Source organism: Xiphias gladius, chromosome 6, assembly GCF_016859285.1.
Source record: "Xiphias gladius isolate SHS-SW01 ecotype Sanya breed wild chromosome 6, ASM1685928v1, whole genome shotgun sequence".
NCBI classification, from domain to species: domain Eukaryota; kingdom Metazoa; phylum Chordata; class Actinopteri; order Istiophoriformes; family Xiphiidae; genus Xiphias; species Xiphias gladius.
The window spans coordinates 20456589-20469631 of NC_053405.1; the positions used below are offsets into that span (position 1 = coordinate 20456589).

Consider the following 13043-nt stretch of genomic DNA (forward strand, 5'->3'; position numbering starts at 1 on the left):
CATGCACACACCACTCACATCCCAGTCCCATCGAAGGAAATTCCCATGGGTTCGGGAGGAATAAAGGAAGAGAGATTGACAGAAAAAAAGAGAAGAATGTTGCAATGAAAGAAAGAGGAAATTCTGTTTCACTGAGAGAGACCTGCAGTTGCACTTAGGCCAAGGTGACTCCTCTCCCATGTGTCCGCTCTTGAGAAAGAAGCAGAGCAAATTTTGACATTCATCTAATTCTAGGCACGTGCTCCTTTCTGCTTTTCTCACGACCCTCATTTGACACAGCCACATAACTGACCTTTGGATCTGTCATTTGGCAAGCAGAAGTTATAGTTCATGTGAATCAGATGTTACAGAGAGGAGACTGAGTGCTCCCTCGCTGCCTGGCAGCTCCGCCAGAGGAGAAGCACCTGTTTTCAAATAAATCTTCAGATAAAAATGATATACTGAAGCTCAATCATATGTCTGGAAATGTGGAAATCTGATTCCTGTGCATGCGTGCTGTTTTTTTACTCCCACATGAATTCTTCATCTATCGCCCCAAGTTATAAGTTCCCATTTTGTGCTCCCCTTATCTAAAGTAAATCCTAGAATTCAGAATTTAAAACAGAGGCCTGAGTCACATGCGTCAGGCTTGAGGTGGAGGCCCAGCCAGCCCCACTAGTGGAACTATGAACCGTGTCAGGTCATGTCAGCTCTCTGCTCAGCTCCCCTTACTTGAATGTAAATAAAGCCAGTCTGGCTTGGTTCCAGACCACCAGTAGTAATCACCCTTGTAGACATTTTGGGAAATGCACTTATTTGCTTTTTGGCAGAGAGTTAGATGAGAAAATAGATACAACTCTCTTGTCTGTAAGCTGGATCCAACAGCCAGCTAGCTTAGCTTAGCATAAAGACTGGAAACAGGGGGAAACAGCTAGCCTCTGCTCTGTCCAAAAGTGAAAGAAAATCCACCTACCAGCAACTCTAAAGCTCACTAAGTAACATGTTAAATCTTGTTAAATCTTATCAAAAAACCCAAGTGTAAAATGAGTGTGTTTTTCCTCCTCCTTCTGGTCTTTTTGTAAGCTAAGCTAACCAGCCGCTTGCTGTACTCTCATATTTAATGGACAGACATAAGAGTGGTACCAATATTCTCTTCTAACTCTCCATTAGAACGCGAATATGCATTTTGCCCAAAATGTTGAACTATTCCTTTAAATGCAAGTTACATATTGTTTCCATACTATATTGTGATCTAGCGGGATCCATGAGGCCTTTTCTTGACAAAAGCAAAATCCAATTCAAGCTTTGCCCCATCCCCAAGAATAACACATTTTAACTGAGGACCTCATCCCAAAGTAAAGAAAGAGGAGAGTATAGAGCAGGTCCCAAGAGGTCATAAATTGTCGAGGCAGACCCAATTTGGGCAGGGAATTAAGTTCAAGCAGAAGCTCCGTTAAAGGGTCTAGTGGTCTCTGTTTCTCCTGGAGTTTAACCCTCTCACCTCTTCTCATTGGCCACTCTTTTATTCAGCAGGCTGATTTATTGAAGCTCACAAGGGAGAAAAACAGGCATGGCACAGACATCAGCCTTGCCTGTGATAAATGACCCACGCTGCTATCTTCATCTCAAGTGGGACCTGCAGTTCCACTGGGTGAGAACGGGTGTGTTTGTGCATATATATATATTTATGTGTGTGTGTGTGTGTGTGTGTGTGTGTGTGTGTGTGTGTGTGTGTGTGTGTGTGTGTGTGTGTGTGTGTGTGTTGACTTGTGTGTAAACTGGGGTCATGTTTGCATTTTTTGCATACAATGTGCTGACGATAGAGGGAAAAAATGGCAACCAGAGCCTATAGGGATAACTCATGAATATCTTCTTTAGTGACATAAATTACAGTGAATAATCGGTTTTTTTGCTCGTAAAAAGGAAAACAAAATAATAAATAACAAATACAAACAAATATTTTGATACAATTCTTATTACTATCTTTCTATATAAATTCATAGTTGTCTCTCTTTCTCTCTCTCCGTCTCACCAGGGTCCCCCCCATCCCCGGTCCTGCCTCTGGCTGCCCCAATGCAACACAGCCCCTCTTCTCCCTAAATGAAATTCTTTGGAAAGTCATTTTATATCACCCTTTGACTGTGCATTGAACTGTAAAACCACCCCATTGGAAACAAAATAAAAGGATAGGAGAGGCAGAGAAGGGGGGATGGGGCAAGGAGGAGAATTATAATTCTTTGCAGGCCTTTGGTATTAACCCAAACACCAGAGCTGTCAGCAGTTCAGAGAGGGAGGTGCGAGGGGCAAACATTCAGTGTTAATTGGCACTTTGTAAGCTCTGAGCCTTCCTTTTGTGAGGGAAGTGGAAGAGAGAGAGTGAGTGAGCAAGAGAGGGGGGGAGACAGCAGAGGGGGGTGAGGGAGAAAGAGAAAGAGAGAGAGAGAGGGAGAGAGAGAGAGAGAGGGAGGGAGAGGGAGAGAGAGAGAGAGACAGCTCTTGTTCTTGTAGGTTTGTTGGGCCTTGTTGAGGGTGTTTACGGTTCACTTCTTATCCTTTGTTAATTGGGCTTTCTCTCCCCCAGTGAAAAAAAAAAAAAAAAGAATTCATGTAACCCCCAGCCTGCCACCCATGCTCCCTGTGACTCTCCCCACCAGCCTGATCAGCAAGAGAGGAGATAAATGACAGGCACATAACGAACGGATTGTCCTGCAAACGTCATCAAAGGTTTACACACATACAAATCTCTGTATTTTATCTAAAAGCTAACACTTTATCATATGAGATACAAGTGAAACTGTTCCGGCAGTGTTAGGTACAGCTAAACACACTGAATTTGGAAAAAACATGCATATAACCAAGGATTATGAAAATAACAGCCAACAATTATTCTTTCTTGTTTTAGCAGGTGCCAAAAATATCAAACGAGAAGTCCTCTGCAACTATTTTTTAGGGGTTAAAAGCAGATTTAAGCAAACAAATGTGTGCATAAAGATTATCCCCCCAACTTTATCTGATGCCCTTTGTGTTAATGGTGATACAGAAGAGCAGGAATAGAGCAGTGTCAGACCATTAGGTACAGGATGTAAAAGCACCCTGTCTGTCCTCTTTGTGGATGCTCTCCTTCCGCCGATGTGTTTGGAGTTATCTAAAATAATTAGGGAGAAGAGATTGGCAGACACAGAGAGAGAGAGAGAGAGAGGGATGGGAAGGCACCTGTCTTTGAAAGAGAGTGGAGAAGGAAGGGGGGTCATAAGGCTGGTGTACCCTGCTTCACAGCACCTCTGGCCTCTTTCTGTCTTTCCCTCTCTCTCCCACTGGCTGATGTAAATAATAATAGTGCCCGCATTGAAAGGACACAGGTGTCAACCATTGTCCTGCTCTGAATGGACCTGGGGGAAGGAGGTCAGGGGTCACAGGGCCACCTCAGCCACCTCTCACACCCACAGTTTTTATTCACACTGACGCTCCCTTTCATAGGTTTACGTCCCCCCCACCTCCTCCTCTGTCTCTCTCGCTCACTCTCTCCCTTTGTTATCATAGCTCAATGTTTTGTGAAAACTTTTCAGAGGTCATGCACAAGCTCAGTATTCAGGAAGATTAACATTCTTTTCGAAATTAATCGGCTCGCATAACTACGCAGATCAATGCCTTTTTTCAACTTGAAGATCCAATAAATGGATGAAATTTGATATTAGGTAACATTTACACCATGGACAATATGTAAAATACTTTTTTTAATCAGTAGCTTACATGTCTGTACCCGTATTATACAGTATGTTCACATATTTGTTTTATTCAGCTTGTTACATGTTAGAAGTTACTATAGCACAATTGTATACATCCTTTGATGCTACAACTCAGTAAGTACTGCAGCTTCAAAATAGTTAAATAAATCTGAAATGATTTACAGTATATCGTGAAAGCATTTAAAAGAAAAGTTTGACATTTAGGGAAATACACTTATTCACTCTTTCACTTCTTTCCGGGAGTTAAATTAGAAGATTTATACCAATATCATATCTGTCTTGAAATATACAGTTAGCTTAACTTAATGTAAAGATTGGAAATGGGAGGGGGGAGGGGGCAACTAGCCTCGCTCATTCAGAGGTAACAAAATTCACCAAACAGTAACTCTAAAGCTCCCTAAGTAATACTTTATATCTTTTTTCTTCATAGAAAAACAGAAGTGTCAACAGGATTATTCTAGCGGTGGTTGCAGGTAATGTGCTGAACTATTTCTTAGCTGGGACCAGTTGCTAGGCAACCACCAGAGACTCCAGGAAGTTAGTGGTCTTTATGCTGAACTAAGCTAAGTCTTACTTTACAGACATGATATGGTATCAATCCTCTCATCTAACTCTAAGCAAGAAGCAAATATGTGTTTTTACCAAAATGTCAAACTATTCTTTTAATGACCAAATATCTCACCAACAGTACATTTTTAAAATGACAGTAATATATATATATATATATATATATATATATATATATATATATATAATCTCCTCATATATATATATATATATATATATATATATATATGATACATTCTATGTTTTAGCGCTCGGTCATGGTTTACACCACTTCCACCCTCACACAGGAGGCTCATGAGTCCCATTCTCACCAGACAGCCACTCATTTTCTAGCCTGTGGGTAGTAAATGTCACACAGGCAAATAACACACACACACGTCAGCGGACATGCATGACACGATGCATGTGTGCGTGCACCTAGGCCATCCTTTCTGTGCTGCTCAAAGTAACTGATGGACGAAGCTGGATGGACATTTGTGGAGCAGTGCTCTTTATGCTCAAAGAAGCAGGGCAAGGGAGGATCATTAATTGGAACTGGTGCATGATGGTTGAGGTGCACCGTGCCATTTCCATGGACAGGAAACTCTCTTTTGTCTGAAACAAGACATTTCTACTGCCTCAGAAAACTCTTTGGGCAACTCTAAAACTGGGGACATACTAAATGCTATGTGGAAAAAGGTTATAGACATATTTTACATGTCAATGGTTTTTACTACGGTAGCACATACACAGATTGTCTTTCCTTATCTGTCCTTATCCTATCTTAACAGAGATGAAATAAAATGCTGTGTCACAGATGTTAAATTAGAATTCAACTTCCATTACAAACCTCTATAAGCAAGGGTCCAATTGGCCAATCAGTCTGCCACCTTTCAAGTTTTATGTGTAGTCAGTAAAGCAGCCAACCCCAGCTTTGGTCTTGGCCTTGACTGTTTGCAGTCATAATAAAAATGTTTGATCTTGATATAGAGCCCAGTTTAAACCCTGGGGAAAACCTCCATTATACTCAAGCAACAGCATAGCTATTATGTAAGTATGGTAGTTTAATTTGCGGCATGCTTGGCAGTGAGAAAGGACAATATAAATACATCCAGGGATGCATCAAGGTTTCAGTGTTCATAAAAAATGTTTTGTGTGTTTGTGGGTGTGTGTGCGTTATAGTCAGTGTTGTGGGTGTTGCTCCACGGCCTATAAGATCCATGCTTGGTGGAGATGGAGATGCTGGAGAAGGGTGAGAGGATTTATTACCTAGCATTAGGAGCACTAATCTGTTGCAGGTGTTTCTGGCTGTTCTCCCAGGCCATGCCGGCTCTCCTCCCCAGGAGGCCCCGCCATTAGTTTGTGTGTGTGTGTGTGTGTGTGTGTGTGTCATGCGTCTGACAGAGAAAGAGACTGAAGGAGTGAGAGGAAGGGAGAGATTTTTTTTCTTTCCACAGCATCTGCAGGGAGATTATACCATCTCCAAAATCCTCTCAAATCATCAAGAGTGTCAAGATAAGGACGAGGAGAAAATGTATTCCAATGACTTCTCCCCATCAGTCCTATCACTTGAAAGAACACAAGAAAACAGCAGAGTGCAAACTTTTATTACAGATTCAATGCCACTTATTCTGGCTCTTGGAGAATCATTATATGTGTCCAAGAGAAATTGCTTTTCTTTTTGTTTTGCAACTTTTCAAATCACACTGTAAGATTTAGTGAGGTGCTTTTGTCTTTTTCTTTTTTTTTGACAAAAAAAAAAGAAAGAAAGATACAGTAGAAAACTGCTCCATCAGCAGGGTACAACCTATAGGGTGTAATACAATAAAGAAAAGACCACCAGGGTGGATTGAGCCAACAGCTTCACGGGAAGCCTGCGGTGCCTTTGGGGGTGATGAACAAAGACACAAAGGAACCCACTGAGAAAGTCCTGCTCTGTAGGAAGTCCTCCATCGCCTACTGTGGCCAGCTTTGGAAAGACAAAACTAAATGAAATGGAGAAGAATGGAGATGGGGAGGAACCATGGGTGGAGAACAGTGAACACATGAAAAGGAACAGGGAGGGTGAGGATTGATATGGTGGTGGGGGTTTAAAATCCATTAAATAAAAAAAGTAAAATTGAATAAATCTGTGACCACAAGGGACAGTTATTCTTTCTTCAAGCACAGACTTTAGTATTTGAAAAAAAAAAAAAAAAAAAAAATTCAAACCAGTTTGTTACTGCCATCACTACTTTAGTACTACTGCCCTCATGTGGACATTCACAGTACTATTCCTTTCAGATTAATAGTTCTTTCTCAACAGGTATGGTATTGAGTATATACTTGTTTCTTTTAAGTGTGCAGGATTGAAAGTTTTAATTACAGTAAATACATTTTTAGAATCTAATTTCGGATGGTCAAGGGTTGTTCCAATTAGTTTTGAGCCACCTTTAAATGATAATGCTTTAGTATTCAGTTGTTCCAGAGCTTATAATTGTTCTCTGTGCTGTGAATTTCTATTTGAACCTCTGCGAAATTGTTTATGGAGTGTCCTGGTGGCTTAGTGTTTAGGAGCAACACTTTATACTCTGATCACAACACCTAAGGATCGAGTCGAGCCAGGTAGCCTTTGCTGCGAGTCATTCCCAACCTTCCTCTCCCCATGTTGCCCGTCACCTCTCAACTATCCACTGTCAAATAAGGGCAATAATACCCAAATACTAAACATTTTACAAGCAAGAGAAACACAGAGTGACTGAGGGGAAATGTCTTTATTTTTTTCCTCTTTTTACCGAGCTTGTCACTCTTACCACAGAGTTTCTGTAATGTGAAGTATGATGTTCCAACCACCACTGTATCTCAACTGAGGAAGAAGAGGTGTCCTCAGCTCTTCAGCATCCTCCTTTTCCTCGCCTGACTTGCAGGCAGAACATTCTCCCATTGTGTGCTTCCTCATTTGTTTTCTTCTGAGTGGTAAACCAGGTGGCTGTTTCTGAATTTGCACCTGATATGCGTTGGTGCAGTAGCTGTTGGTGGACTGCACCTACTGTAAACTGCAGATAGGAATGAACCCCTTTTTAATTTCTATGAGGTAGGCAAAAAGGAAGATATCCCAAACCATAAGCTTTTATCCCCTGTGGACTTTTTATAACTGGACCTCTCCAAAAAGCAAAATGAGGAAAGGAGGACAAGGTTCAGCTTGTTATAAATAGCAACCTGATCCATTGGCCTGTGAGGAAAATGATTTTCCAACTGGAAAGTTAAAGATGAGGGCAAAGTCCGGGTAAACCACAATATTAGGGCTAAATCTGGCAAATGGACTATACCAATTATAGACGGTGCTGTCCACAGTGTCATTATGCCCATCTTATATCACTACATTATAAATATGATGTCAAACTCTAACCCAATTATACACCGATCAGCCACAACATTACAACCACTTACCGGCTTTAATGTTGCGGCTGATTGATGTTTACATACAGTATATATAGAGTATACTATATATACTGTATAAATACACCATTCAGCCACAACATTAAAGTCGGTAACTGGTCTTAGCGTTGCAGCTCATCAGTGTATGTCCAGGTATTGAATCGAGAACAGGTGTAACAATACTACATATAAATACTTTTCATGGACTGTACTTGTAGGAGTTCTGGATGATATGGCTTGTGATAGAAGGGAACCAGTCTTTGCTTAGATTCACAATGTGGGTGAACCAAGGGTAGAAGAGCTCTGGCTGTCTCGTAGCTCCTGTAATGATGATGTTCAAGGCTGCATCTGCAGCAGGGTATGCTGGTACATTAGTGACTCCCCTAGGATACGGAAAAAATACTACACTTAACCCCTGCGGATAGTGAAATATACACAAATAATATTAATGGTGCCAAATATTTTTGCATTATTTAGCATGTAGATTTAACTAACCTGACTTTGTCCATAGCGGAGTCAGTATCAATGAGCCCCAGTGTACATACAGAGATGGAGACATTACTCTTCTTCATAGATAGCTCATGTCGAAGGGCCCCGAAGAAACCATTCAAGGCAAATTTTGTCGAGGTATACGGCGCCACAAAGGGACTGGGCATTTTACCTGTGAAGCATCAGTACATTTTAGAGTCAGTTTTCCCAACACAATTTTGTCAGATGTGAAATATAAGACTCTATTGTGGCCTTGTGTGGGGTTCACTTAAAAATGTTTGTACTCACGGATTTGATCTCAACTAGTGCATATGTACAAATTAATAACTTTTGTGGGCTTTTATTTCCAAAATGTTCAAAAGGTAAGAACAAAATTTCTTTGTGTATTCACATGTGGTCAAGACTTATAAACTCAGCTGAGGAGCACATACTGTGCATTTTCTGGGCCATGAAATAGCAAATAACATCAGGAAAATACAGGATACAAAATATTTTTAAATATTTAATATTTTACGAAACAATCTCACCTTGGCATCCATTTAGTAGGTGTTCCTGGGCTTTCGATCATATCACATGATCTTCCTCAGAAGATGGAGTTTTATACTAGATCATAAAAGTGTTTTGTGTGTGAAGTGTGAATTTCTTTTCTAAGCACTTCAAGGACTAGTCAAAAAAACCCCACTAGTCCTGAAAGCACTAAAAACATTGCAGATCTGCTAATGAAGATCATGTGATTTGATCAAAAGTTCCAGAACAGCCAATAAATAGACTTTGAGGTTTCAGCAGGATTACGCAAAAAGTACTGAACTCATTTGTACCAAAGCCGGTGGATGGATGGGGTATGGTCCAGGGAAGAACCCGTTCCATCCGCTTAAAGGGGCGGATCCTGGATTTGTTTTTTTTTTTTAATCACTTTCCTAGACATTGCGAGATAGGGCATTTTTCAACATTTTCCTCAATATTTGGCCTTAGTTTGGTCTTGCCAAGAAGTCTTTATTTTCATTTTTCCTTTCCTTGGAAAGCACTTTGTAACTTTGTTATGAAAAAGCATACAATACAATACAATACATAATGATGACGTATTCGATACATACATTTATACGTATGTATACGTGTGTTTCATAGTTTGCTGTATTCAATGTGATGCCGTGACAGACCTACCTAAAAGTGATGAAACAATCACCAGTGATCCTTTACTTTGTTCAAGGGAGTCCAAAGCTTTCCAAGCCATCTGAACATAGCTGAAGAAATTAACCTTTTGAAAGTACACACACACACACACACACACACACACACACACACACACACACACACACACACACACACACACACACACACACACACACACACACACACACACACACACACACACACACACACACACACACACACGTATACAGAGATCAGTGCATTACCCTAATTTTATCTGCTGACAGACCATTAAACTGCTGAATTACCTTCATCAGCCACCTGATGTGTTCTACATCTCCCTCCCACATGCTGAAAGGGCTCGGGCCAATGTGGTTGAGAACCAGGTAATCCAACCCTCCGAGCTTTTCCAGAGCAAAATTTATCACTTTTTCAGGGTCTGACTTGCTGCCCATGTCTGCTGCTATGTAAAGTGCTTTCTGGGCTCCCAAACTCAAGCACTTCTCTGCCACCTATAAGCAGAGATCAGAAGGAATGGGTTAACTCTCCACTTCAGCTGCAGAAAAGAGTATAGAAAACAACCTTGACCTTATACATACACTTCAAGCAACTGAAGAATATTCTTTGTTAACCTGATGGTGTTTTCTGTCCTACTAGATTTCTATTAATATGATATGATTGACACAGAACTCCTCAACCAAGTGACAGAATGGAAAATAAAAATGTCTGCCGTGCTGCATTTATCCGTACATGTATTCGTTTTAGCTTTGCTACCGTTTACAGTACATGTTGTCAAGTTCACTGACCTGCTGTAACACATTTTCCCTCCTTGCTGTAATAACTATTTGGGCTCCAAAGCGGGCATACTGATATGCCATTTGTTCACCAATGCCTGTACTGGCCCCAGTCACCAATACCCTGGCACCTGTGAGAGATTCTGGAACAAATTCATACAGATTTCATTTGGTACACATATATGAATGCATAAAACACACAAAAAGACATATTCATAGGTGGCGGAACGACAGATGTATAACAATACGGGTATAGGTATTTGTGCCAGTAAATAAAGAAGATGAACGTGGCAAATATTACTGTGCATATGTTAATTTTACATAAACATATGCATTTAAAGCTTTGAAACTGACTTTAGGCATACTAGACTTGTTATCTAAGTTTGAGTCTATAACAACATAATCCCCATTTAACCTAGAATTCTTTCAGCGCATAGACCTTTGCTATAACAAGATAAACCAATCAAAGTCCTCCATTGGTTGCTTCAGGTTAAAGGGCAAGGAAGAACATTAGACCCACTGTGTAGAAAACCCTCTGTACACTCCTTGTATATGGTAGTAAAATATTAACCAAACACTGCACTCTTTTTAAATCCAAGAAACTGCTACTTTATGAAGTAATTCCATGCCCTCATCACTCCTCTTGGTGCTTTAACTCTTTGGCTGCTTTAATGAATGTTCTCTTCCCCATCTCATCCCTCCTTAAATAAGGACGCACATATCGGCATCTTTATTCCCCTTCAAAAATCCAGCTAAATGTGCACCAGATTACAGATTACAAAACTGCAAATCCAGGATAATGCAACCTTTGTTTGTCTATTAATCAGAAACAAATCGTCATTTGCCATTCTGTTCTTGTAAAATGTAGTCAAATCAAATGTCAAAATATTTTCTTCAGTAAACTGTAGTAAATTTTTTTGGGGGTAATATAATGTTTCAGTTGTTGACCAATTTACATGCAGACACTACCCCATGGCTCAAACCATATCATTTCAGTACTTGTGAAAACTCGAACGTACACTGCGTCCTCACAGTGTGGATAAATGCCGTGCTCTCGCTCTGGTAAGGCGTTAGTCACAAGCGGAAAGCATGTCAGATTATCACCAATTACTCGCTCAGTTTGTGCCTCCTTTCCTAAATTTCCCCGGGGGAACATTGAACCTTCATAAACCTCTTTATTAATACACAGATATTTTGTTCAGTGGAGAGCAGTAGACATGTATAGCATCCCATTACCCGGACAGTTGCATGATAAGTTTACACGGTCCATATTGCAGTGTGGATCATGTAGTTGAGGCTGCACGGCCCCAATTTTGTGGGCGCCACACTGAAATGTGGAGCCTGTAGCCCATCATGTGATGGTTGGCCTGATGGGGCAGTATATAGACAATTGGTTGATGAAAGATAAATTACATTTTGGGATTTTGAATAATTTTCCTAATGCATTTTTGACAGTTAAGTTTTCTGCTTGAAAATGGAAACCTGTAGAATGATTAGAATACCGCGCAGTTTTGGAAAATTTTCTCTGCCACATTTCCAGCAACTTATTATTGCACACCCCTGGCAATATATATCACTACAATATTGATCTTAATAATAAGATGGGATCAGATATGAGGTGGGATTTTGGTCATCATTATGTTGTAAATTGGCCTGAGATCATATGTCATGGTCTTAATGACTGGCTTTGCAGTAAAGAGATACTGCTCTCGGAACCTATTTAAAACATCTAGCTCAACAAAATGAAAAGTGAACACCTCTAATTGTTTGGTCATCATATGCGTACTACTTATTACTTGCCTTTTCAAAATATTGTCAGTTCACCTATGTAAGTAGCCTTAAAATCAAACAACACTAATCAAATTGAGAAAGAATACATATTTGCATAATTGTTTGCCAGATATCCAGAGGGTGGCGTGCAAAAACAAACGGACAAAAAAAAACCTGAAAGTTGTTTTACATTAGCACCTTATAGTGTGTCAAGACGCCTATCACGTACCTATTTTATGGTTATCTTTCATTTTCTTACCTGTAAGGTCATGACATTATTATTGTATTATTTGAAATTATTTTTGTTTGTTTTTTTTCCATTGTGAGGGGCTTTTTTGCTGTCACTCTAATTTATGATTGTAAGATTATTATTTTGTGTGTTTCACAACTTTCTGTCTACCATTAACACTTTAACACCTGTCACTTTAACGGCTATGGTATTTCCACCTGTAGGCCTAACACCACCTGTCGTCGCATTATCAGCGGGCTGCATCTGCATGTCTACTCTTGTTAAATTGGCCAAAATAAACAAATAAATAAAATACAGGGTATTAATAGCTAGAAGTACCTACACTTCAGAAGAGCATAAAATACAATTACTTGTATATTGTAGTTGCGTCTCTCTTACCTGCATCAAAACTGGGTGCAGTCCACTTGACAGCTAAGAAAGCAACAGATATACTTGCTAACAGGATTTTTGTTAAAGTTCTCATTTTTTTAAACTTGCTGGTAGTTGATTTTTAAGCGTCAGGTTACGTTCAGAAAGCCCAGACTTCTACAATTTCAGCTTCCAGAGCTGCCTTGCACAGGCAATATATGAAAATCTAGTGCTATTTATGTAACCACCCCCCCATCCCCATCCCCTTTCTCCTGACCTGTATCACGGGGGCGTGTAATATATACAGATGATCAGATGATATGATCAGTACTGGCCTGCTTCCAAGATAAAAACTGCAGAATTTTGTTTGTTTGATATTATTAAAAAAACAAAACAAAAAAAAAACAGCTCCTTTAAAATAACCGCTTTTTAACTAAGGCGACGAAAGTACGATTTGAGTAGGCATTAATGCAAAAACGACGAGAAGAACGAATCTGCGGCTCTTAAATAATGTTAGTGCAGGCGTTTGAAAGAGCAACTTTATTTACACAACCC

At 40.0% G+C, this 13043-nt stretch overlaps 1 protein-coding gene across 1 annotated transcript; it reads right to left on the minus strand.

The window, feature by feature from the left end:
• Positions 1–7760: 7760 nt before the first annotated feature.
• Positions 7761–13043, minus strand: hsd11b1la (hydroxysteroid (11-beta) dehydrogenase 1-like a). The gene is made up of 6 exons (XM_040127944.1): positions 12519–13043; positions 10133–10263; positions 9635–9838; positions 9339–9432; positions 8184–8349; positions 7761–8071 (listed from the first exon to the last, which is right to left on the minus strand). The coding sequence occupies exons 1-6, from the start codon at positions 12601–12603 to the stop codon at positions 7888–7890; spliced, it is 864 nt and encodes a 287-aa protein (XP_039983878.1). The 5' UTR covers positions 12604–13043; the 3' UTR covers positions 7761–7887.